The sequence below is a fragment of the Saccopteryx leptura genome, chromosome 2 (assembly GCF_036850995.1).
Source record: "Saccopteryx leptura isolate mSacLep1 chromosome 2, mSacLep1_pri_phased_curated, whole genome shotgun sequence".
Lineage (NCBI taxonomy): Eukaryota > Metazoa > Chordata > Mammalia > Chiroptera > Emballonuridae > Saccopteryx > Saccopteryx leptura.
In genome coordinates, this window is record NC_089504.1 from 110,049,314 (window position 1) to 110,076,283 (window position 26,970).

At 36.8% G+C, this 26,970-nt stretch overlaps 1 protein-coding gene across 1 annotated transcript in view; it reads right to left on the minus strand.

Moving 5' to 3' along the window:
* Window positions 1–26,970, minus strand: part of ZDHHC17 (zinc finger DHHC-type palmitoyltransferase 17) — a 100,665-nt gene that overhangs the window by 10,452 nt on the left and 63,243 nt on the right. Inside the window, exons 9-14 of the mRNA XM_066368509.1 lie at window positions 18,464–18,606; window positions 16,659–16,761; window positions 7,732–7,854; window positions 6,699–6,761; window positions 3,333–3,426; window positions 2,369–2,452 (exon numbers count right to left, since the gene is read on the minus strand). Coding sequence (XP_066224606.1) covers window positions 2,369–2,452; window positions 3,333–3,426; window positions 6,699–6,761; window positions 7,732–7,854; window positions 16,659–16,761; window positions 18,464–18,606 — 610 coding nt within the window. The remainder of the gene's footprint in view (window positions 1–2,368; window positions 2,453–3,332; window positions 3,427–6,698; window positions 6,762–7,731; window positions 7,855–16,658; window positions 16,762–18,463; window positions 18,607–26,970) is intronic.

Genomic DNA, 26,970 nt, shown 5'->3' on the forward strand with positions numbered 1-26,970 from the left:
CACTTTGGATACTTTATTCTTCATTTCTGGTTTTGTTTTATTTTTTTTAATGGTTTTTATGCCTTTTTTATATTTACTATATCTTTGTTTAAGTTCTCACTGATTTCATCCATTCTTCCCCTAAGTTCTTTGAACTCTATGTCTGGGAAATTGCTTGCCTCAACTTCATTTAGTTCTTTCCTGGAGATTTCTCCTGTTCTTTCATTTGGGGCATGTTTCTTTGTCACCTCATTTTGGCTGCCACTTTGTGTTTGTTTCTATGTATTAGGTAGTTCTGCTATAACTCTGTTTTGTTAGGATGGTCTTATGTAACAGGTATCCAACAGGTACCCTGTTAGACCCTAGGATCACCTGTGGGGGGTTCTCCATGAATATCCCTTATGTGGGTTATGTGGACCCTCCTGTTGTAATTGAGGCTTGACTTCTATTGGTCCATGGGTGCATAGTATTGACCCTCAGGCTGCCTAACGTTGGGGATCAACCTTGACCACAGTGTATAAGCTATTGTGTAGGTGCTGACCACAGAGTGAAATTAACCTCGGAAGATTCTGGTGTCTGCCAAGACCTCTCTTTGGATATACTTGTCAAACTAATTGGATCCTGCTCTGATGTTGTCTTAAGGTAGTGTCCACTAAGTGTGTTGTTTGGAATGGACTCTGGTGCAAGCCAATGTAAGGTTCTGCCTGTGACTGGTCCTAAGGACACCTGTTTGGAGCTACAAAGTGATCCAGTTTGTGGCTGCATCTGCTGGGCCTGGGTGTATAATGAGAAGGATCAAGCTGTGTCTTAAAGTAGGTCTCTACTAGCATTAAATCTGGAGGTAGGTCAACAAAACACCCAAGGCACCTCAAGATTCACCTCCACTTACCTCTGCCTGCTAGCTGCCTTTTAGGTTCAGACACTAAAAGAGCCTCTGCCGGTACTCGAGTTGCATGCAATAGGTTCTCAGTGAGTCACCAGGTAGGGGCGAGAGGTATTCACCAGATTCATACAAGTTCAAACTTGGTGTCAGTGGTGGGTCTGAGGCCACTAAGCATATGCCCCAGGGTATGCTAAGTCTAGATGTCACCTGCTGGGTGCTTACATATCTTTGTTGTGGGCGGGGTCTCAGGAAGTCATCAGGGTGAGGCCAGCAGAATTTATCAGGCCCAAACAGACCAAGATTTGGCCAGGTGAAGGGTGTGCAAGGGAAAAATTCCCCGTCCTACAGCCCCACAACTCAGTCTGTCCCAGGTACTGCCAGGAGCTTGATCTTAACAGAGCAGGACCACCAGGAGACAGGAGAGGGGGAGGTGCTGGTCAGGCTTAGGGGAAGTTGGGGGGTGTGGCTCCTGTTCCAAAGTCCCACCACTCAGCCTGTTCAGGATTCTGTCCAGACTTTAGTAGGGTAGAGCCACCAGGAGTTGAGAAGGTGGGGCCACTGGGAGGCCAGAGAGTGGGGTTAGATCTCCTGCAAGCACGAGGTATGAATCATGTTCACAGGAAATGAGGGAAAATGGCTCCTGCCACTAAGCCACAAACCCCAGCCTCCCCTCACATGGCTCCAGTCCACTCTGCCCTCTCTCCCTGGAGCCCAGGGTGAGTGAGTATGAATGAAATTTTGTGCACTGGCCCTTTAAGAAGGCACCTGTGTTTCTAGCAGACATCCATCTCTTCCAGGAGCACAGAATCTCTGCTGATTTTCATAGGCAGATGTTATGTGGGTACCTCTTCCCAGAGGAACCTTTGCAGCTGAGATGTCCCTCCCAAATCTCAGCTGCCACCCTTCAGAGTGGGGCCAGCCTTTTACACGTCTCCATACTTCCTACCAGTTTTGATGTGGCTTCTTCCATAAATCCTTGGTTATAAGACTTCTCGTCAGCTAGTCTTTACTTGGTTATTCAGGTTGACTGCTCTATAATTTAGTTATAATTCTACTTTGGTCCTGGGAGGAGGTGAGTGTAGCTTCCACTTATTCTGCCATCATCTTGGATCTCAAATTCTCTGCAAACTTAACTTTATCTTTTTCCAATTATTTGGTAAAAAAAAAAGAGCAACTAGCACAATCATAATACCTTTACCACTAGAATAAAGCAAGCAAGTGATGTGAAAAAATGATGTATTTAACCCAGAAACTTTTCAAAGCCTATTGAGCCAACACATTTTTTTAGGAGATACACATATTAAAAGGTAGTCAGTGATAATTCTATTGCTTATACTATAGGTTGAACATGTTTTATAATTTTATTATTTGTTTTTTTCTTTATGCTTCATTGCAGTGAGGGGCCCCAAAACATAATTTTTAGTTGACATTTGTCATCATATTTTTTTGTTAATATTGTAAGCAAACATTTGTGTTTCAAGAAGAGAAAAAACTAATTGTACTCACAAGAAATACAACCATAAATCATCCAGCAGATCATAAAAAGTAAAAAAAACAGGTAGCCCATAAAATATCTATGGTTGCCTGCACCTATAGAACAACACAGAAGAAATTTTTTTCAGTTAAGAAAAAACAACTGGAAACACACCTAGGGTGGGAAGAGTTGGGAAGAGGGAGGGACTGTCATGAAAAGTATGATACAACTTAGAAAATATCACACAAATTAATTTTAGTAATGTTCTTCAAGAAAATTAATGTTTTAATTAAAGTTTTAATATAAGAATACTTATAATTACACATAATGATGTGATGGCTGCAAAAATATTCATTCTGAAGGCAAGAGTCCCAATGATTCAAATAAGTCACAATTCTGAGTTTACTGCTACTGTTTGCTTTGTGATGTTTAAAATATCCTGATTTTAGCTTTATTTTTATAAACTTTATAATCCAACTTTTCAAAGGCTTTTCTCCAAGAGTTACACAATCTTTGTAATGTTTCCCTGCTGTCACCTCATAAATCTCCAGGGCCATCTCTCAGATCGCTCAGTTCATCTCCTCAGACTATACTATTATTGAACACCAAAGTATGGAGAGTTCTCATCTGTCATTCTTCTCTGACTCTGTACATAATACCCTTTCAAACATTTTATTGCCTTACTTTCTCTAGTTTTAAAAAAAATACTATCTGCCTCCTTTTCAATTTCACTATTATCCAATGAAACAAAAAGAAGTAGGCACCAAAAGAAATTGATAGAGAAATGATATCAATCTTTTCTAGATACTAATTTTATAGTCCCTCCCCTCTCTCAAGAGTTGTTATTTTGTCAACCAGAAGATAATTAGGGGGGTGGGGGGAATGTAGTAAGGTCCAGGAATAAACTTTCAACTATCTACTTTAATATTGTACTTTATTAATTACCTAGAATAACTTAAATAAACAATATGTTTAGAAATTACTAATAAAACTTACCTACACAGTTACCCACCCATGGGCAATGATGATCAAATTTCGCTATACAACGGTTGCATACACCACAATGTTTGGACCTCACTGGTTTCCGTATCTGTTAACAGGCATGTTAAAAGATTATGAGAGGCACTATACCTTGGAGGGGAAAGCAGAACTTGTATTTTCTCAAAAGACAATTATAAAATATCTTTAAAGAAAGGATTATACTAAGACTTCCAAAGGTTAAAAAAAAAATTCAACTGCAACAACAAAGATGAAAAGATGAAAGCTACTCTAAAATATAAATAAACTCTTAAAGAGTAAAACCATCAATTCGCAAGTGATTAAGAATCAAAAGCTCAATTTGCTGTTTGGATGAATGGCACTGTATTTAATTCATATCCTTCAAATTTCTGAATAATAAAAGCATCATTCTTCAGGCTTCTAAATGAAAATTTACTGTGATTAATGGTCTGATATTAGTTGTTTTTTAATAAAATAAAATTGTTCTTTAGTAAGGAAGGTAAAGTTAGAGGGAATAAAAGCTTTTAAAATCAAAATCATTTCATATGAGCCTTCCCAAAGTTAACAAATCTAGCAAAAAATGTAAGTAGACATATTTATGTCTCTTAAAGTGCTTCCTGAGATCTCAGATTAAGGTACAGCATGTACCCTACTGAAATGTATAGCCATATCTAAGAAAGTACAACATGCTTAGGAAGTTTAGGTAGTCCCTACTTCATGCAAAACAAAATATAAAATACATTATTCAGCTCTTGACAGGCTATAGAGTTCATGTTTATAGTTTCTTATTGTTTTAATTATTTTATTTTATTTTTCCTTAAGTGAGTAGTAGGGAGGCAGAGAGACAGATTCCTGCATGCGCCCAGACCAGGATCCACCCGGCAAGCCCCCTACGGAGTGATGCTCTGCCCATGTGGGGCTGTTCTTCTGTTGCTCAGCAACCAAGCTATTAGCACCTGAGGCAAGGCCATGGAGCCATCCTCAGCGCCAGGGGCCAACTTGTTCCAAAAGAACCATGGCTGCATGGCTGCAGGAGGGGAAGAGAAATATATAGAGAAAAGCAAGAGGGGGAGGGGTGGAGAAGCAGATGGTCCTGTGTGCCCTGACCAGGAATCAAACCTAGGACATCCACATGATGGGCCAACCTCTACAACTGAGCCAACTGGCCAGGGCATGTTTTAATTATTGTAAAATGTTTTACTCTATAATATCTAAACCAGTCAAATGAATATAAGAACTCAGTAGTAACCTTCAAAGGACTGGTAGTCCCAATGCTGAATATATGACAAAAGCTAGATTTATTAACCTATGCCAAAAACAAAATTTGTAATATCCTTCATTGGTGTTTCAACAAAAGCACTGCCATTTCCCCAATAGCCTGCATAAGGTTATACACTATTCTGAGGTACTAAGAAAAAAATATAGGTGGACTATGCAGATCCTACATGTACTAGTATGATCTGTGGATCAAAGAAAAGGGTAACTTATTTTTTACCACAGATAATGAGACCATATCTATTTAGGAGAAAGCAGTAGAATATATCAAACAAATTTTACCCCCACTTATAACTCTCAGCCACATTTCCCCTTCACTTAGAATTCTGAACCCAAGACTGACAAAGGCTCCCGGGCCCTGGTCAGTTGCCTCAGTGGCTAGAGCATCCATCTAGCATATGGATGCCCTGGGTTCAATTCCTCCAGTCAGCACACAGGAGAAGCGACCATCTATTCTTCTCCCCCCCTCTCTCCCCCTCCCCCCTTTCTTCACCTCCCTCAGCCAGGGGTTCAACTTGTTAGAGTGCCGGCCCTAGGCGCTAAGCATAACTCGGTTGGTCTGAACTTGTCAGCCTCAGATGCTAAGAATAGCTTGGTTGATTCAAGCATCAGCCCCAGACGGGGGGGGGGGGGGGAGCCGCTGGGTGGATCCTGGTCAGTGCACATGCAGGAGTCTGTCTCACTATCTTCACTCCTCAAAAAAAAAAAAAAAAACCAACACAAGTTCCTGAATATAGTGATTTCTTCCTCAGTTCACTTACAAAGTAATTCTTTTTAAAGAAATTCTGATCTATACTGTGTCTTCTTAGAAACTTATCTGTTTAACAAAGTGAAGGATACCCATATAATGACAAATACCTCTGTCAATTTAAATCATTTTATAATACATATACTTTTACTTTATAACACCAAATTATCTATCCTGAAGTACACTGCTTACAATACATAATGAAATGTTTATGCTATGACAAAAATATACTTGTTCTTGCCATTAAATATTTGTTTACCAATAAAACTGTATTGAGTAACTCTATAAAAAATTTGTTTGCCATATGGCAAAAACATCAGTAATGCATTCTTGACTTTATGGGACAGAATAGTATTTCCACAGAACAGCAAACTATAAAAACGTTCTATATGCTAAGAATGCCAATCATGTAAATAACATATTGTAAAGTATAGAAACAAAAACCTTTTCAGAGAATGCTTGAAATACAAAAAGTCTAGTCAGCACCCTAAAGTTGCTACCAAAGTACAGCAGTATATATTCAAAATCATGACTGTATGTTCAAAGAATATTGAGTGATAACAATTTAAGAATCTATAGCAACAGAGCCCAGTTTCAAAAACTCATTCTATAATCCTAAACTAAGTTAACTTTTTTTTATTATTCAAATGTTAAGTCATTACTTCAGTTGCAACATATAACCAAAAGGTACAAAAGAGCATTTAGTCTCACGTATATTTTGAGGATATTTCAATTTCCATGTAGACAAACATGGTAACCATTGAGGAATTTACACATTTTTCACAAGAATTATAAAAATTAAGCAGAAAATAATTAAAACAAATAATGTTATCTATAGAAATCTGATGTCTATAAATATATGTCAATATTATCACAGCTGATTCCATAAGTAAATGTTATTTAATTTCATATATATTTTATCTATAACATGGTTATGACAATTTTTAATATCATAGAAAAATAGTGCTCAAAGGTGCATAAACATTGTAATACAGACTGATGTAGTTAGAAAAATACAGTATTAGCGATCATCCTAAATTCATCTTTGATTTTAAAGACTTTATTACTTAGTTTTCTATTTGTTAAGTTACATTTTAAGAGAGAAAAAGAGAGTAAGAATGAATACAAATAAATAGCATCTCTGAATCAAAACTATAGTCAAGTTCTACCACCAGGGGGAATAAGCACATTGGGAAGAAGATGTTGTTTTACCATCTTTCACTTTTCTGAAAGGTGTGAAATATGCTCAGCAAAAGAAACTGTTCTCTTTGCTCCCCACACCTATGCTATGCCACTGCCAGGGAAGAGGATAGATAGAAGAGTGAAGGAAAAAATACTACCAAACAGGTACTGCAGAATATACTGAGGTCCAGGCTTCCTGTCTCTGCAAGTTCAACTATTGTCTGTGAATTAAAAAATATATATATTTTATTCAAAACTGAACAATGTTCACCAACTATTATGCCATCAATATCAATTAATAAACATAATATTAATTTTTAATTAACTAATGTTTTCATCTCAAAAAAAATCTTTTATTTACTTCTGCTGGTTCATCACAGTATGAATATAGGAATTTTATTTCTTGGATATATGAAAAGGCAACCTTAAACTTAGTTATGGGAATATTCATCTGAGAATGAAACTAAGTTACCTACCCTCAGAGCTGGTCTGTATAGGCTTTGATTAAGACATGAAAATAAACCTAAATCCTGAATCTTCAGAACTAGATTAGGACTAAGAAAACCTCACTAACCAATTATCAGCAATACTGTCTGAAGATCTGTAACATAAGAGTAGCAATCTCTAGCCTGGACAGAGGGGAGAAGGTCATAAAAGCACACTAGTGTTTTACCCTATTGTAGGCAGAGAGAATTCATCAGGATTTGTTTTGTTTATAAAAACTGGATAAAATAGCACTTAAAATTCTCTACTTACATGACATCTTTAGATTATAAATTTGGTTTCCTAAGTACCAGTGTTACAGGTGAGGGGTGCCCTGGATCATATATACAAAAATTTCAGTTACTGGGATGATAGATCTATACTATCAACCAATTTATTGATCTTCCAATTTCTAGTCATTCAACAAATATTTACTGAATGCATATTATTTGAAGGTTTATAGAGATGTTAAAAATACTGTATTCAACCCATATTGCAATCACTAGCCTTATAAATAAGAGAAATATAACATTATAAAATGTCATAGAAGTGTTAGGACGAGCAGAAGAGCACCAACTATACATCTCAGTTTGGTTTGAAACTTCTTTAAATTCTAAACAGTTTCTTACTTTGTTCTCTAATGTCTGCTATAACTACCAATAATCTGGCAGTGAAACACATGTGACTAGTTAGATTGTGTCCTGCTACCTTTTTCTTTTGTTCTTCTGTTGCTTTAATTATCCCTGGGTCTGACTTCCAAGATTTCCCGAAATTGTAGAAAAGTGCAACACTATTGGCAAGAAATGGAAGATGGATAAATAAAAAGTTGAGATGTAACTAAAGTTAAGGAATCTAAAAAGGCAATGATAAATGAGTTCATCATATAGGTAAATTTATAATCCATAAAATTTTACCACAAAAATCCACCTACCAATAAAAAATACAAGCTGGCTTATATATGACATCAAAATAAATTACATCTATCTAAAGCTGTTTTATTTATTACATGAAAACAGATTATTACATCTACTATACAAGCTGGTTTATCTATTACATAAAAAGATATATGTTCATAACTAAGTTTAAAAAATAAAAATGTGAATTCTTTATAAACTTCAAATATATTCTTACAATATTCTTTATTAATTTTAGAGAGGAAGAGAGAGAGAAACACTAACTTTTATTCCATTTATATGTATTCATTGGTTGATTCTTGTATGTGCCCTGACTGAGGATCAAACCCACAACTTTGCATAGGGGGATGATGCTCTATCTAACCAACTGAGCTACCCAGCAGGGCAATTCTTTATAAAACTATAAATCATGTAGGTTTATCTGACACTTTTTAAAGTCAGTGAATACACTAAACATTCAATGAATGTATCATTTTAAAATAATTACTCCTTTGGACAAAAATGAGGAATTTCTCATGTTCAAAGCTATTAACGTATTACTTTATTTATATGTATGAAAATCTTTAGAAAGCTACCACTTTAAAGACTGCTTTCAAATTTTCTCCATTGTTTTTTTTTTTAAAACATTCAAGTTGACAACTTTAGAAAATGTATTTATAAAGTTGCTTAAAACAAATAGTTTCTATGGTCACATTTTCCTATCTAATGAAAGTATTAAAAAATGTACTAGGCACTTATAAAAATAACTAATCAAAGACTTCTAAATAACAGTAGAAAAAAATAAAGCAATGTTGTTAGAACATCTGGAATATTAAGATTTCATTTTCAAAATTTTATGTAGGTAGAAGTATCATATAACAATTTTGTAAGATTTTTGGACATCATCACAGATATATACTGTTCACATTTCTTACAAAGCACAGAAAAAGAACAGCTTTTATTTTTCTTTAAGCAAGAGATGAGACACACAGGAAGGCAGAGAGATGAGAGGCATCAACTCATAGTTGCAACACCTTAGTTTTTCATTGGTTGTTTCTCATACGTGCCTTTAACAGGTGGGTGGAAGGGCTCCAGCTGAGCCAGTGACCCTTTGCTCAAACTAGCAACTTTGGGCTTCAAGCCAGAGATCTTGCGGCTTAAGCCAGCGACCATGGGGTCATGACTATGATTCCACACTCAAGCCAGCAACCCTATGTTTAAGCCAGTGACCTCGTCGTTCAAGCTGGCAACCCTGGGGCTTTCGAACCTGGGTCCCTCAGCATCCCAGGTGGATGCTCTATCCACTGTGCCACCACCTAGTCAGGTAAGAACAGGATCTTGAATAAAATAATCCTATGTGTTGGTAAATAGCAAAACACTAAATAACCACATAAAATACAGGAGAAGAAAAAGAGTTAACTATTATTACCTGAAAGTAATTTTTCTTTCTCCACTCCATTTCTCCCAACTTTCACCATCTTTATTTCAGAAAATGTGCCAGTATAGAGGAGTAAATAGAAAGTCAAATTTTCAGCTGTTTCAACAGCTAAAAATCTCCTGAGAATAAAGCTGGGTAAATCTATGTGCAAAGAATGCTGAAACCTGGCATTTTTCAGGAGTAGTACCTTTACTAAACTACAACAGTTTCAAAAAAGTGCTAACATGTAAATAAGCAGGTCAGATTCTTATAGCCTGGATGAAATTTGCAAGGGAGTAACTACCAGCTCAATGACTACAGATTTGAAAGAGATATAATTTGAGATATATTTGAAAAAAACACAGGTTTGAAAGGAACTAAATACTAAATGAACAAAGAATTTTTTGGGTTGTTCTTTAGCAGTAGAGATATCTTCAAATGGTAGTTTGTACTTAGTTTTAGCAATAGGTCAGCCTAGCTGATTTTTAAAATTTACTGGAATTTTAAAATTCAGAGTCACTCTCTGCAATGTCATGGTTTTTTGTAAAAGTTCAAAACAACCTTTATTCTTGATAAAAATCAGAAAACACTACAAAGTATCAAGTATAAAGACAAAAACAATAATCCCACAATCCAGAGATAAATTATTTTTGGCACTGTGCATTTTATCACAACTGGGATCATAGTGTATTTATTAACATCAATAAAATAAAAATAACACTTATTAGTCACCATTAGTTACCAACTATGTACCATTTAAGCTACACAAGAGCTCTATGATAAATCCTGCTATCCTCACTTTATAGATAACGAAACCAAGGCAGAGTTTAAGTAGCCTACAGTTACAGTGATTCGGAGATAGAGTAGATATTAAAACCCAGGTTCTTATTTTCAATGCTATTCTGCTTCCCCAAAGTGCTCAAAAGCATGTACTAGGTTATAAAATGTAAAAACAGTATCTTGGGTATGAACATTATTAAGGCTTAATATATAAATATTTTACACTGCCATATATTTCCAAACAGATAAACCAATTTATAATCCCACTAGCAACACATAATGGTTGATTACTACATTTGCATAAGCAATGAGTTATGAAAAAGATGTTGCCAATTTTAGAGGCAAAAGAAGTGTTATTTTATTGTCTTAATTTTATTTATGCTTTTATGCTTAAACAGTCTTTCAGTAAGAGATAAAAAATGTCATCTATGTTTATGAAATGTTTATGAAATCTTTTTTACCTCTAACTCTTTAATCTATCTGACTGTTATTTAGTGCCTGCTGTGAATTGAAGTTGTAATTTACCATAATACCCAACAAAATAAACCAAAAACAGCAAATCAAATCAACTGCCCTACGAAATACCAGAACAACTTTAGAAATGGAAGAGCCACAATATACCACCAAGTTCAAACTGAAGTTCAAGGAGAGAAGTGGATTCTAGTGAAGCAGGCTGCCCGGGGATTTCTTAATCCCACCCTACCTATATAAGTAGTATGAAAACTGTAGACAAGAAGACAAACTCAAAATTCAATCCTCTATGGTCTGAATAGTATGCCCCTCCTTAGTATGTTGTAGCCTTAACATCTAATGTGACTATATTTGAAAATAGGGTCTTCAGGAAGTAACTGAAGTTAAATAAGGTCATAAAGGTGAGACCCCAACATGATAGAAAGGTGTATAAGAAGAAAAAAGAGAGATCAAGCTTTCTTGCTTTCTTCCTGCCATGTGAGGACTAAGGGAGGTGACCATTATTTGTACACCAGGAATATCAAGGCTAAAACTGCAATTAGCTCTGGCTGGTTGGCTCAGTGGTAGAGCATCAGCCCAGTGTAAGGATATTCCAGGTTCGATTCCCAGTCAGGGCACACAGGAGAAGTGACCATCTACTTCTCCAGCCCTTCCCTTCTCCTTTCTCTCTCCCTCTCTCTCTTTCCCTCCCGCAGCCATGGTTTGATTGATTTGAGCACACTAGCTGCAGGTGCTGAGGATGGCTCCATGGCGACTCAGACTAAGACGCTAAAAAATAGTGCAGTTGCAAGCATGGCCCCAGATAGGCAGAGCATAAGCCCCAGATGGGTATTGCCGGGTGGATCCTGGTTAGGGCACATGAGAGAGTGTATTTCTCTATCTCTCCTCCTCTCACTTGGAAAAAAAAATTTTATTTAATTAAAAAAAAAACCCTGCAATTGAGTGAGGGTAGGGTGTATTAGAGCAGGGACTTCTTTAATAAGCAAAAAGGAAGATCCCACCCCTCCCATCACATCATTCATTATACACTGTGGTCAAATACACATAAGAACTTAAAGATCATAATTAATGACTTCAGAGAACTGTGCACATGTGTACAAAAAATATATACAATATTTACAGCAATATTGTAGGTTGTAATTGGTTATCTAAAGGAAGATATTAAAAAAACTTAAAGGATACTAGAAAGATATCTAGGAAAGATACACAGAAAACTGAAGAAGTCTTAAGAGAAAACTAGAAAAAATGTGCTTAAGAGGAAATGCATAGAAGAAAATGGTGAAAACAATAATTAATGCACATTCTTCATTTTTATATGCGTAATTACCGCAGGCTCTGAGTTCTTCATATTTATCTTAGTTTAAAAACTTAGTTGAACTTGAAAACAATTTATTTTTAGACACAAAAATTTCTAATAACCTATTGTCAATATTTCAAAGTAGTGCCATCCACAGTTGACTGTACTGGCTTATAACAGTGAATTTTAGAATTGATTATTATAAAAGAAGCACAGGCAATAAAATTTTCAAATAAATAAAAGAATAAGGAACAAAATAAAATCAGTGGGAATCTAACACCCAGAGATAATCACTGCCAAAATTACATGTGCTCACTTCTAGTTCATATCCTCTGTGTATTTTAAAATTTGAATCACTCTGCACATATAATTTAGTATTTTTCATCTATTATATTCTAAGCAACAGCCCATATCATTAAGTATTTAAAAAAGCATTTTAATAGCTATTTTATTCCATACCATATGTAGTGTAACTGATAAAACACCCCTGTATTAAGGTTGGATATTTAGAATGTTTCCATTTTTCCCTATTATAATAATACTATGATAAATATACTAGTAAATAAATCTTTGACTTTACCCCTGATTACTTACTTATGAATGATTAAGAAATCAGGGTAATTTTAAAGCTCTTCCTAGAGGTTGCCAAATTGTTTTACAGGAAGGTTTAAAATTATGTTCGGAGCATAACTGGAAGATACGCTTATCAGGTCAAAAGGCTGGGTTCTGCACTAGACTTGATAATCACCTACCTATGTGACTTTAAGCAAGACACACAACTTCTCAGAACCTCAATTTAACAATTAGTTAGAAAACAGCATTACAATTTGTGCATTTTGTTTTTTTAATCTCAAATAATTGTTCTTGGAACTAAGTAAAATATCTCAGAGAGTTATAAGCCAAAAAGAACTGAATAAATGTAAGGTGTATAATGAGGTGATAATCATTTAATGAATAGTAAAAAAAAAAATGAGTAAGAACTTACTTATTTAAAGAAATAGTTTAGCCCTGGCCGGTTGGCTCAGCAGTAGAGCGTCGGCCTAGCGTGCGGAGGACCCGGGTTCGATTCCCGGCCAGGGCACACAGGAGAAGCGCCCATTTGCTTCTCCACCCTCCGCCGCGCTTTCCTCTCTGTCTCTCTCTTCCCCTCCCGCAGCCAGGGCTCCATTGGAGCAAAGATGGCCCGGGTGCTGGGGATGGCTCTGTGGCCTCTGCCTCAGGCGCTAGAGTGGCTCTGGTCGCAACATGGCGACGCCCAGGATGGGCAGAGCGTCGCCCCCTGGTGGGCAGAGCGTCGCCCCCTGGTGGGCAGAGCGTTGCCCCATGGTGGGCGTGCCGGGTGGATCCCGGTCGGGCGCATGCGGGAGTCTGTCTGACTGTCTCTCCCCATTTCCAGCTTCAGAAAAATGAGAAAAAAAAAAAAAAAAAGAAATAGTTTATATCAATATAAAATTCATTATCATAAAAACACTTAAGTTGGCTATACTATGAAAAACATAAAGTTGATACTCATGCCTACACACTAAAAGTTTATTTGCAGCCCCAAAATTAATACTCAGTGTTCTTCGCAGTCATTTACGCATATACATAATGTGGCAAGCAAGTAATGAGTCACCAGACATACATATTCCCAGCTGAGTCCAACAAGGTGACATGACCCTCTGCCTTCTCGTTTCACTTTGACAGTGTAAACAAGTCTTTTTAATAGTCTGTTTAGTGCCATACTTTTTAAATTTTTGTGCTTTTTGTTGCTAACTTTGCCTTTTACAATGGCCTCTAAGTGTAGTGCTGGAGTGCTATCGAATGTTCCTAAGTGCAGGAAGCCTGTGCTGTGCCTTCCAGAGAAAACACACATTAGATAATGTTTAGGCATGGCTTATAGTGCTGTCGACTATGCGTTCAGTGTTAACAAATCAACAATAAATACTAAATTTGGTGTTTAAACAGAAACACGTGTTACAAAAAGGTTATGCACTAACTGGTTAACAAAAATGTTGTGACCAGAAGTTTATAGGAAGCGAATCTTCTTTTTCCTCTAGGAGCAATGTGTATTCACAGTGACATTACAGAACTGAATGACAGTGAATAATAAAAACTGACTGTAATGCTATTTTTTAAAACTAGTGTAATCACCTTCAATTACATTTGTAATCCATAGTAGCATGAGGGAAGTGGTAGAAGCAACAGCTAGGAAACCGGGGTTAGCAAAAATACTAGTCCCTGATGGCTGCTGCTATTTTCTGTCTGTATCTTAACCATTATCATGTATCATGAACCTCATGGCTCCTTCTTGTCTATATCCTTTATGTGTCCATTATAAATTAATCTGGGCTCTCTACTATTCGATTCCTGCAGGGTTGTTTTTTTCTCCTGAAAGTTTTTTGAGCTTTTCTATCAGGCTTCAGAAACTTAATACTGAAAAACAAAGCAAAACAAAAAAAATGTAGGTCTAAAACCATGTAGGACCTAGAGTTATGGTTATTTTACAACGTGGAGAAATGTAAAAGGTATTTCTGATAACCAACATTTACAGGTATTTGTGATTTCATCCCACATTCCACGAGTAAGATACACACATACACATTCAGATATGTAAAAGCACATTTAAAGCCCATTGGGACACAAATTGAAGATTTAAAAAGTCATATATAAATAATAAAGTACATGTCAGGTATGTCTTAAACTATATTATAATCATTTTTTCAAGAATTCTCTGAGACAATACTATGATCAATCCTCCTTTCCAGACAAGTATAAAAGTTAGTATTCCCATCCTACACTTTCTATTTAAAAAATTAGCATGTTCAATTTATTGCTTATATTTAAAAAATAAATATATACCAACCATTTTAAATGCAGATTTATTCAAAAAAGGAAGTTGAATAGACTTAATTGTCCTGGCCGCCCCTCAAAATCTGCCTCTCACAATCTCAACTCCCCAACTGTGGAAACTTGCATAATTCTTTTTTTTAACTATATTCAAATACAGAAAAGAAAAAAAATTCAAATTATACTATATAAAAAAGTCTGGCATAAAGTTTTCAGTATTTGGTAATTTACTAATTTTCATTTTTCTCCAATTATATGTATAACAGATTGAGTTTAACAGCAGTCTAAAATTATTTTGAGGTGGAAATCTAACTTTTCTCTTGAACATAAAATTTACTGTCCAATTTAGGAAATAAAGTTAGAAAATATGTCTGGAATACTAAAGTCATTTCAGAAGTCAGTGCTTTTTTAATACATTTAAAACAGATGAGGTGATGAAAACAAGCGAATCTGTTTTACTCAGACCAAATGTACCAATAAGACAATTCTAAAGTTTAATAATAAATTCTTAAAGAACAATATTTATGTCAACGTATAATAATACAAGGCCCAAATGAGCTAGTGAGAATTGTACATGGAAAAATTTCACTAGATACTTATGCTGAGGAAGTATTTTAAAAGTACTATACTTTCTGAAAGTAATTATATACACTATAAAAATATAAGAATTATAAATGTAGCTACAATTGTGTTTAACTCTCAAAAATAAAATAAGTATGTTCAGTTTTTCAATTAAAATACAGAACTTTAACAAAAAGAATACAGTGTTATAACATGTAAGGCTGTGAAGTGAAACCAACTATTAATTAAAAGTATTCAAGTCACTGAAAACTGCACCCATTTAAAACACATCTTATCTGCTTTATGGTAATGTTTAGGGTTTTGTTTTTTTTCTCCCTTGCAGCAGAGCCATTCTATCGCCTGAGGCAGAGGCCATGGAGCCATCCTCAGCACCCGGGATCAACTTGGCTCCAATGGAGCCTTGGCTGCAGGAGAGGAAGAGAGAGACTGAGAGAAAGGAGAGGGGGAAGGGTGGAGAAGCAGATGGGCACTTCTCCTGTGTGCTCTGACTGGGAATCGAACCCAGGACTTCCACATGCCAGGCTGATGCTCTACCACTGAGCCAACCAGCCAGGGCTATGGTAGTGTTTTAAAAATGACTTATTAGCAAACATTTATGAAATATGTGCCTTTATTATAATAAATCAGACTATCTTATGGACTGAACTTTTCTTATGTAAAATTATCAGAAGTTGGCACTGACCTTACTTCTTTGCTACCACATGTGCACACATATTTATAATTTGAAATTATATTACTTTTTAAAAGTATATTATATTAAAATAATTTATTGGATTTAGCAAATATTTAAAGATACAGCATTACATACTTTTCATGAGCCAAAAAAGAGAATGAACTGTTAGCTACCATAGCAAAATAACAACTTGTGAAATTAAGAAAATATTTAGAGAAAACAGTTTGATACTAAAACATAAAGATCAGTTTAAAAGAAAGATTTAGAATACTTGTTATAGAATCCACCTAACACCAGAGACTAGCTGTGTAGCCTTGAGCAAAGGTAATAGCTTGACCTATTTAAGCCTACATTTTCTCAACTATAAAATGGAGATAACAATACTAATGTACAGGAAGTATATTAAATTATACAAAGTATTTAATAAAAATGTCTTTTAAATATAAAATAAATGGTAGCTATTATTACTGATGTTGTTAAAAGCAGTTTTCAAAAGGAATGTGTTCAATATGTAACATTTTAAAAACAGTATTTACAAACATAGTTCTAGAAATACTGTTCATACTTATTTTTCTAGAAATATTGTTTCACTGTTAACTGTGAGTAGTTCAGTCCTAATGTTAAAATATTATTAAACATTTATTTAAATAACAAAAAAAAATTGCTTAGATATGACCTTCATAACCAAAGGATATCATTCCAAAACCAGAAGAACCAAGTCACATACATCCAGAATTTGGTTGCCAAATATATTCCAAGGGGCAATGCACTATGCATTGAATGATCAAAAAAGGATCTGTAAAACATAAGTTTTATAAAATCTAAGTTCTATAATTCATTGTGAAAATGAGCATTACATATGTAAATAAAACTACACATATTTTGCTAGTAAACTCTGATTTAACCAAAATCCAGAAGCCCATAATGCTTAAATACCAATGTGTTTTCATAAAAAACTCATGGATACCTACAACAGTGTGGTGATTGCCGGTGGTGGGGCGTGGAGGAGTGTATAGGGCTGTGATGGTGATAAAAACCGCCCACTTTTGCAGTGCTGGTCAACCTGGTCCCTCCCACCCACTAGTGGGCGTTCCAGCTTTCATGGTGAGGTAGCAGAGCAACCAAATGGCGCTGTGATTGGCCCACCACGAAAGCTGGAACGCCTACTAGTGGGTGGGAGGGACCAGGTTGACCAGCACTGCAAAAGTGGGCGGTTTTTATAAAAAGGTTTGCCATCACGGGTATAGGGGGATAAATGGTGATAAAGGAAGACTTGAAAAAACAAGACTGTTTTCACAGTAATCGATGACTTCACAGCTAAAATGACTCAGCAAGCTTTTGAAGCACCTTTAAATTCACCAAGAGTTAAAATTATATCCCATTTACTTTCCAATTTCAAAATGTCAGTGTACTTCTATGCTCTGGATAAAAAAGAATTCAACTTTAGTATATTCAATAACTATCATTTAGCATATTATTCACTGGTGATGTGTTACAATTCTGAATAGTAAGCACAAAGCAATTCTCAAGTTTTTCTGTATATTTCATCATTATTTCTCTTAACCTACAAACTCCTGTTAAGTCTTCACCACATCTTTTCAGGTAGAATGAACTAATTTAGTGGAGACGAAGGTCATTATTTACAGCATTTAGAATTTGGGTAACGTAAGTATTAATAAGTTTCATCAAACATAAGCACGATCAACCATCTATTTAGGTTCAACAGAAAATCTTGGTGAATTCCTATTTATAACAGCCCTCAAAGCTCCTAGAAACACTTACATGAGGTTAATTACCTAGAATTAATCCTCTTCCTGAGAGTTAACACATTGGTATACTACAAATCATTCTCATCTCCGTGTAAATTATTTGCAGAACTCTTTTTTGAAATATAGGTAAAAAACAAAGTAATAAAGGTATGAATGGAAGCCAGGTGGGAAGTTCTGAATCATAGACAACTGCCTAAGTTTGCTGGATGGGCAACTTTAAGGCAATGAGATCTAAAGACAGAAGAAAAAGAAATGAAAGGAGGGAGGAGAAAATATTAAAAAAAATAAAACCTGAGCTTACTTAATATGCTTAGACTCTACCTTGCTACTAAAATCATACCTTTTTCTTGCATACTGTCTATGACAAAAAAAAAAAATCTATGGGAAGGTAAGCTCAAGCATTATAATTACCTAGAAATAAACAATATCATATTGCAATACATTTAGACTTCAACAAACTCAAGTCCACTTTTGTTGAAATGTTTTAAAACTGTATTTTAGTCTTAAAAAGTAATGCTAGATTGCCATCAAAAGCACCTTTAAAATCAGTTTAACAATGTTAAAAATCTAAAATATTTCACATATAAATTTGCCAAAATTATTTAACACTAAATTAAAATCAAACATGTTACATAAAGTGTTCTGAACACACAAAATATTAATTTTATATAGCAGATCCAAATTATCTTTCATGTTTAGTTGAAAATACATTTAAAATGGCACACTTACTTTGAAAGAAACTGTACTGTAGCCCAAACACCACCATACATTAGCCCTTTAATGAGCCAAGAATCAATATTTAGGTCTGCTATAAACCCAACCAGCCAAATAACTAGGAAAGGAGTTCCTAGCATTACTTTCTGTCGAAATTCCTGTACAGAAAAAAACAATGAGTCAGAAAGTTTTGCATACTTCAAGTAACCTCCATGTGAACCACTGTTACCTTTGTAAAAAAAAAGAGAGTGAAACTCATTCATTCAACTATGCTTACTATGTGCAGGTATTGTTTAAGGTATGGTCTCTGTCTTCTGGAAACATAACTAAATAATTAATTTAAAAGTACTTAGTTAAAATTGTGAAAAATGAGAAGTTATATGAATGTGTCAAGGTAGTTAGATATAAAAGAGAACGGCACCAACAGATGGACTAGAAAACAGTTTATGATACAACCACCTCATTTTACCAAGGGCACTAATAACTCAAGACAAGCACAATTAGAATGACTGATGGTATATTTGATAAGGAAACTTAGTCTGGAGAAGACATTTTGAATGATAGATATAAACAGAGTACCAAAACCTTAAAATGAGATAGAGAATTAAAAAAAAAAAAAATTCTATAAGGTACCAGAATCCATAGAATGAAAATTACGAGTCTCTGAAAACATAACAAAACAGAGTGCTTAATAGTTCAGAGGAAGCTCTATTTCATTTTTATAATGGTCTGGCTGTTAGAAAGTCCATTCTAAATGTAAGACCTATCTAGTTCCCTGTAACGTCTACCACAGTTTTATCTTCAGAGAATCACAAGTAAATCTATTGTCTCTTCCACATAATAGCCCTTCACAAACTTAAATGCCTCTATCAAGTTTCTATAGTTACCTTAGGTGACAAAACTATATACATTTTTCACAAAAATGGCCATGTCTTTCCCAATTTAACCATGGTAAATCATTTTCTGAACTAAATATGTAATTTTAACAGATGAATAATTAAACAGATCAACTCCAGGGTTTAACTTTATGCTACAGTAAAATAAGTAACACGATTTGTTCTTTCATCTCTAGTATTTGTGAATTTTATATCAAGACATTAGAGAGAATCCAAGATGGCGATGGAAGAGATGGGTGTCCTAATGCCACCTCCCAGGACCAAACTGAAATACAACTAAATTCAAGAACAATCATCTTAAAAAACCAACTTTGGACTAAACGAAGAGGGGTCTATAACCAAGGATCACAGAAGAAGCCACACCAAGACTGGTAGGAAGGGCAGAGACACAGAAAGGGCTGCCCTGCTCTCATGACTAAACTGTGGTGGAGGGTCTAGAGAAACTCGCACTGCAAGGAGAGTTGCTCTGAAAGGTGTGGGTCCTCAGCACCAGGCCTGACACCTCAGCCTAGAGCCCCAGAGTCTAGAAAAAACACCCACACAGCATTTGGCAGTGAAAAGAACCAAGGTTTTTGTCTGTGAGAAAAAGATGAAGTTCTCAAAGATGTAGGCGCCATCTTAAAGGGCCAGGGCAGAAAATCTTGGTCACAGTCACTTACCCGGGTTACTGGTGGGGGAGAGCTGAGAGGACTAGAGCTGTGTGAAGAGAGTGTGAAGTTAGAGGCCAAAGGAGAGACACTGTGGGGGGCGGCCACAGGAACCCCTGTGCTGAATCATTCCCCAACACTGCACTGGCCATCTTTCTTGGGTGAAGCAGCGCCTCCATGCAGCATTAGCCTGGGGGAAAGCAACTGCCCTGTCCTCGGGAATCCCTCTTGCCCCACACTATGGAGACTAGACTGTTCTGAAAAGTCAGCTAGGAAGCAGGGGGCGCGTTATGACTCAGTTTTCTGGCGTCGAGGCTGGAGTTTTCCTCTGCATGCTCCCAAGTCTATGACTGGTACTTCCACCTCACAAGAGATTCAGTAGAAACTGTCCAGACTGGGCAAACCACATCTCTGGGTCTCAGAGGCCAAAACCACTGGACTCCAGGGGCCACACCCTACTGAGGTCTCTGAAAAAAGTCTGGACAGACTGACATCTGGGGCCATGGGGTAGGAGCCATATCCACCACCCTCTCTGAATTGCTGCAGGCTCTAGACTCTACCAGAGGTTTTTTTCAGTGGCCAAACACAAACAGACAGAGGCTGCAGAGGCAATCTCAGGAAACCTTGACCTGTTGCTGACTTTCCCCCAGTTCTAATGTGGGTAAAAGCCAGCCTAGGTCTGTGGCTTGCTATTTCCATGTATACCTGGGCCCAGAGAAGGCAGTAACAAACTCTGCTTTGCTTGTATCTCCAAGAAGGTTACTAAGGGCCAGTCACAGGCAGTGACCCCCACTGGTCAGGCTGGCACATCCAGAGGCCAGATGCAGAGCATCGGTTCAGGACCTAACAAGACTTGGTGGCAGTGTATCTGAAGGGCGGAATCATCAGACATTGGGCCCAGCCAAACCTAGTTCCACTTTCTGTGGTCAGCACCAGCACAGTGGCTTATGTGCATCGGACAGGATGAAGCTCACAGCTGGCCCAGGTGCTGGATATCTTGCACCGATGGGCTAGGTTCCACAGAGGGAAGGGAGAGAGGCTTGGAGCATGGACATTCAAGGTGTGGGTTCCCCGGAGCGTATTGTTGGGACTGGTCCAGGGACATAGCCTCTTTGGGGGGGGGGGTACAAGCCCCAGGGCAGGACTCCCTCAGTTTTTCTCCCTGAGACCAGGAACTCTCCAGCTGGAAGCAGACAGGACTATTGCTCCCACCCAATCTGAACCTGATGCTCACCTTGCTGGGGAGAAATATACTGCTCACAAAAATTAGGGGATATTTTCTTGCTTCATATGAAGCGAATATTTGTGAGCTGTATAGAATTGGAGTATCTAGCAGTGTTGAGGGATTAGACTCTGAAGTAGGGGCCACTTTCCTTGTACTCAGTTCCTGACCAAGAGACCCCTGAAGTAGGGGGTCCCACCAATGTGGTATTCCCAAGCTCAGCTGCCCTAACCCCCCAAGCTTGTAACCTATAGAGGAGTTGGTGGGGGGAGGCCAGTCTGAGCCCACACTACAGTCTCCCTACAGAAGATGCTATTGGATGACCAGACAGCTACAAGAGGAGGTGGAGCAGCTGAAAAGTGGAGGCAAATCTTACAAGCTTGGGGCTGTCATCTCTCAGCAGAGGGAAGCTGATCCTTTTACACAGTTTGGCCCAGGCACAGAAAATCCAGCCAAAAACAGGAAAGAGAGCAGCAGCTCCACACAGATAGGCCACGACGGGTTACAAACAACTGCTGACACCAACCCAAGAAGATCCAGAACCAACACAACCAGTAGTGGGTGGCAGTTCACACCAATGCTAGACTCAACTAGTTTCACAAGCGGCACCTCCAAGAGAGGAGTCCAGCAGGCACCAGACACTGTGGAGAATAAATACGCCCAACAGGACACAGTGTCTAATACATGTGAACAAGATTGACCCTTGGAGCCAGCCAGCCTGAAGGAATAACCGCACCCACCAAAGGCCAAACTACGCTCAATACTCACAACAGGGGGGTAAATATAACCCTCAAGAAGCATTCCCAGAGCAAGTAAACCAGGTGGCCTGGAAGTCAGTACCACTGAGCACATCTTCCTCATAAAGACACCACAACAAATTTCAAAGTCAGAGCAGAGCTACCTAATGTACAGACAAAATGGGCAAAGAAATATCCAAATGAATCAACAAGAGAAATCCCCAGAAAAAGAACTAAATTAAATGAAAGTAACCAAACTACAAGATGCAGAATTTAAAATAATCGTTATTTGGATGCTCAAGGATCTTAGAGTAACAATGGATGATCACAATAAGAACATAAACCAAGAGAGAACAAGCATCAAAAAGGATACGGAAATCATAAAAAAGAATCAGTCAGCAATGACAAATACAGTATCAGAAATGAAAGACTGCACTACAAGGAATCAACAGCAGGCTGGATGAAGCAGAGGACTGAATCAGAGGACAAGATAAATGTAAGCACAGAAGCAGAGCAGCAAAAAAAAAGGCTCAAAAAGACTGAGGAAACTCTAAGAGACATCTGTGACAACATGAAGATAAACAATTATCTGTACCATAGGGGTTCCTGAAGGAGAATAGAATGAACAATGGATAGAGAACTGGTTTGAAGAAAGCATAGTCATAAACTTCCCTAAATTGCTGAAAGAAAGAAGTCACACAAGTCCAGAAGCACAAAGGCCCATTAAAAACGACCCAAGGAGGCCCACACCAAGACACATCATAATTAAAATGCCAAAGGTAAGAGACAAAGAAAGAATATTAAAAGCAGTTAATTACCCACAAAGGAGCCCCCCTAAGAATGACATTCTACTTCTCAACAGAAACACTTCAGGCTAAAAGGGATTGGCAAGAAATATTCAGAGTGATACAAAACAAGAACCTACAACCAAAACTATTTTATCCAGCAAAGCTATTGTTTAAAACTGAAGGAGAAATAACTTCCCATATAAAAAAAGATTCAAGGCCCTGGCCGGTTGGCTCAGCGGTAGAGCATCGGCCTGGCGTGCGGGGGACCCGGGTTCGATTCCCGGCCAGGGCACATAGGAGAAGCGCCCATTTGCTTCTCCAACCCCCCCCCCCCTCCTTCCTCTCTGTCTCTCTCTTCCCCTCCCGCAGCTGAGGCTCCACTGGAGCAAAGATGACCCGGGCGCTGGGGATGGCCTTGGCCTCTGCCCCAGGCGCTAGAGTGGCTCTGGTCTCGGCAGAGCGACGCCCCAGAGGGGCAGAGCATCGCCCCCTGGTGGGCAGAGCTTCGTCCCTGGTGGGCGTGCCGGGTGGATCCCGGTCGGGCGCATGCGGGAGTCTGTCTGGCTGTCTCTCCCCGTTTCCAGCTTCAGAAAAATACAAAAAAAAAAAAAAAAAAGATTCAAGAAGTTCATTACAACCAAACCAGTATTGCAAGAACTGTTAAAAAGGCCTGCTATAAAAAGAGCAAAGGAAAAAAGAAATCAAGAGAAAGATTAAAATGGCAATAAATAAGTATATATCAATAATAACCTTATATGTAAATAGATTAAATGCTCTCAATCAAGAGACCCACTTCAGAACAAAAGATACACATAGACCGAAACTGAAGGAATAGAAAAAGTATTTCATGCAAATGGAAATGGAAAATAACCTGGGGAAGCAATACTTATATCTGACAAAATAGCCTTTAAAACAATGGCTAAAGTAAGGCTACCTAACAATAAAGGGAGCAATCCAGCAAGAGGATATAAATATTGTAAATATTTGTGCACCCAATATAGGAGCACCAAAATATATAAAGCAGATATTGATGGACATAAAGGGTGAAATTGACAGCAATATTATAATAGTAAGGAATTTAAAAACCCTAGTAAAATCAATGACTAGATTCTCCAGACAGAAAATTAACAAAGAAAAAGGGCCTTCAATGACATACTAGATCAAGTGGATTTAATTGATATCTTTAGAATTTTTCATCCCAAAGCTGCAGAATATATATTCTTTCCAAGTGCACATTGTACATTTTCTAAGATAAACCACATATTAGGATACAAAACAAGTCTCAATAAATTTAAGAAGACTGAAATCATATCATGCATCTTCTCTGACCACAATGGCATGAAACTAGAAATCAACTACAATGGAAAAACTGAAAAACACTTGAAGGCTAAACAGTATGCTATAAAATAACAAATGGGTTAACAAAGAAATCATGGAAGAAATAAAAAATTTCCTGAAAATAAAAATGTACACACAACAACCAAAAATCTATGGGACACAGCAAAAGCAGTCCTGAGTGGGAAGTTCATAGCATTACAGGCATAGCTTAAGAAGAAAATATTCAAATAATCTAACCCTGCATCTAAAAGAACAAGAAAAAGAACAACAAATAAAGCCCACAGGAAGTAAAAGAAAAGAAATAATAAAGATCAGATTGGAAATAAATGACAGAAGCTAAAAAAAGATCAAAAAAAATCAAGAGCTGGTTCTTTGAAAAAGTAAATAAGACTCACAAACCTTTAACCAGACTCATCAAGAAAAAAAGAGAGGATCCAAATAATTAAAATTAGAAATGAAAGAGAAGTAACAACTGATGTCACAGAAATAAAAAGGATTGTAAGAATACTATGAAGATCTATACACCAAAAAATTGGACAAAGTGGATAAATTCCTAGAAACATAATCTTTCAAAACTGAATCTGAAAGAATCAGAAAACCTAAACAGACCAATTACAAATGAAATGGAAATAGTTATCAAAAAACTTCCAGCCAACAAGTCCTGGACCAGATGACTTCACAGGTGAATTTTACCAAACATTAAAAGAAGAACCAACACTATCTTTCTCAAGCTATTACAAAAAATTCAAGAGGAGGAATGAGTCCCAAGCTCATTCTATGAGGCAACCATTATCTTCATTTCAAAACCAGGTAAAGACACTCCTAAGAAAGAAAACTATAGGCCAATATCGCTGATGAGCATAGATGCTAAATTTCTCAATCAATATTAGCAAATCAGATCCAGCAATACATTAAAAAGATCATACATCATGGTCAAGTGGGATTTATTCTGGAGAGGCCAGGTCGGTACATTATTTGCAAATCAATAAATCTGATTCACCACATAAACAAAATGAAGGATAAAAATCACATGATCATATTAATAGATGCAGAAATAGCATTTGATAAAATCCAGCACTCATTTATGATCAAAATTCTCAACAAAGTGGGAATACAGAACACATACCTCAACATGATAAAGGCTATCTATGACAAACCCACAGCCAACATCATACTCAATGGGAAAAACTTAAAAGCAATCCCTTTAAGATAAGAAAGAAGGCAAGGGTGTCCCCTTTCACCACTCTTATTCAACATAGTTCTGGAAGCCCTAGCCACAGCAATCAGACAAGAAGAAATAAAAGACATCCAAATTGAACAAGAAGTAAAACTGTCATTATTTGCTGATGACATGATACTGTACATAAAAAATCCTAAAGTCTCAACCAAAAAACTATTAGACCTGATAAATGAATTCAGCAAGGTGGCAGGATATAAAATTAATATTCAGAAATCAGTAGCATCTTTATATAACAACAATAAACTGTCAGAAAGAGAAATTAAGGAAACAATTCCCTTTACATTTGTAAGGACAACAACAACAACAAAAATCAAGTACCTACAAATAAATTTAACCAAGGAGGTAAAAGACTTGTACTTGGAAAATTATAAGACATCGAAAAAAGAAATCAAGAAGATACAAACAAGTGGGAGCATATACCGTGTTCATGGATAGGAAGAATTAACATCATTAAAATGTCCATACCAGCCAGAGCAATCTATAGATTCAATACATTCCTTATTAAAATACCAATGGTATACTTCACAAATCTACAACAAATATTACAAAAATTTATATGGAACCAAAAAAGAACCTGAATAGCCACAACAATCTTGAAAATGAAGAACAAAATGGGAGGTATCACACTTCCTGATATCAGGTTACACTGCAAGGCCATCATTATCAAAACAGTTTGGTACTAGCATAAGAACAGGCATACAGATCAATGGGACAGAACAGAGAAACCAGAAATTAACCCATGCCTTTACAGCCCATTGATATTTGACAAAGAAGGCAAGAGTATACAATGGAGTAAAGATAGTCCTTTTTATAATAAATGGTGTTGGGAAAATTGAACAGGTACATGCAAAAAGATTAAACTAGACTACCACCTTACATCATTCACAAAAACAAACTCAAAATGGATAAGACAATTAAATGTAAGTCACGAAACCATAAAAATCTTGGAAGAAAATATAGGCAGTAAACTCTGATATCTCTCGTAGCAATATTTTTGCTGACACATCTCCATGGGCAAGTAAAATAAAAAACAAAATAAACAATTGGGACTATATCAAACTAAAAAGCTTTTGCACAGCAAAAGACACCATTAACAACATAAAAAGACAACCACTAAATGAAAGAACTTATTCACTGATACGTCTGATAAGGAGTTAATAACAAAAATTTATAAAGAACTTCTAAAACTCAACACCAGGAAAGTAAACAATCCAATTTTCAAAATGGGCAAAGGAACTGAATAGACACTTCTCTGAAGAGGACATACAGATGGCCAATAGGCAGATGAAAAAACGTTCAACCTCAATAATCATCAGAGAAATGCAAATTAAAACCACAATGAGATACCACCTCACACCTGTCAGAATGGCTCTCATTAACAAATCAACAAACAAGTGCTGGCAAAGGTGTGAAGAAAAGGAAACCCTCCTGCATTGCTGATGGTAATGCAGACTTGTCAGCCCTTGTGGAAAACAGTAAGGTGTTTCCCCCCAAAATTAAAAATAGAACTGCCTTTTAACCTAGCTATCCCACTTTTAGGAATATATCTTAAAAATTCCAAAACCCTAATTCCAAAGAAATTATGCCCCCTTATGCTGATTGGAGTATTGTTTACAATAGTCACGATCTGAAAACAGCCCAAGTGTCCGACGAC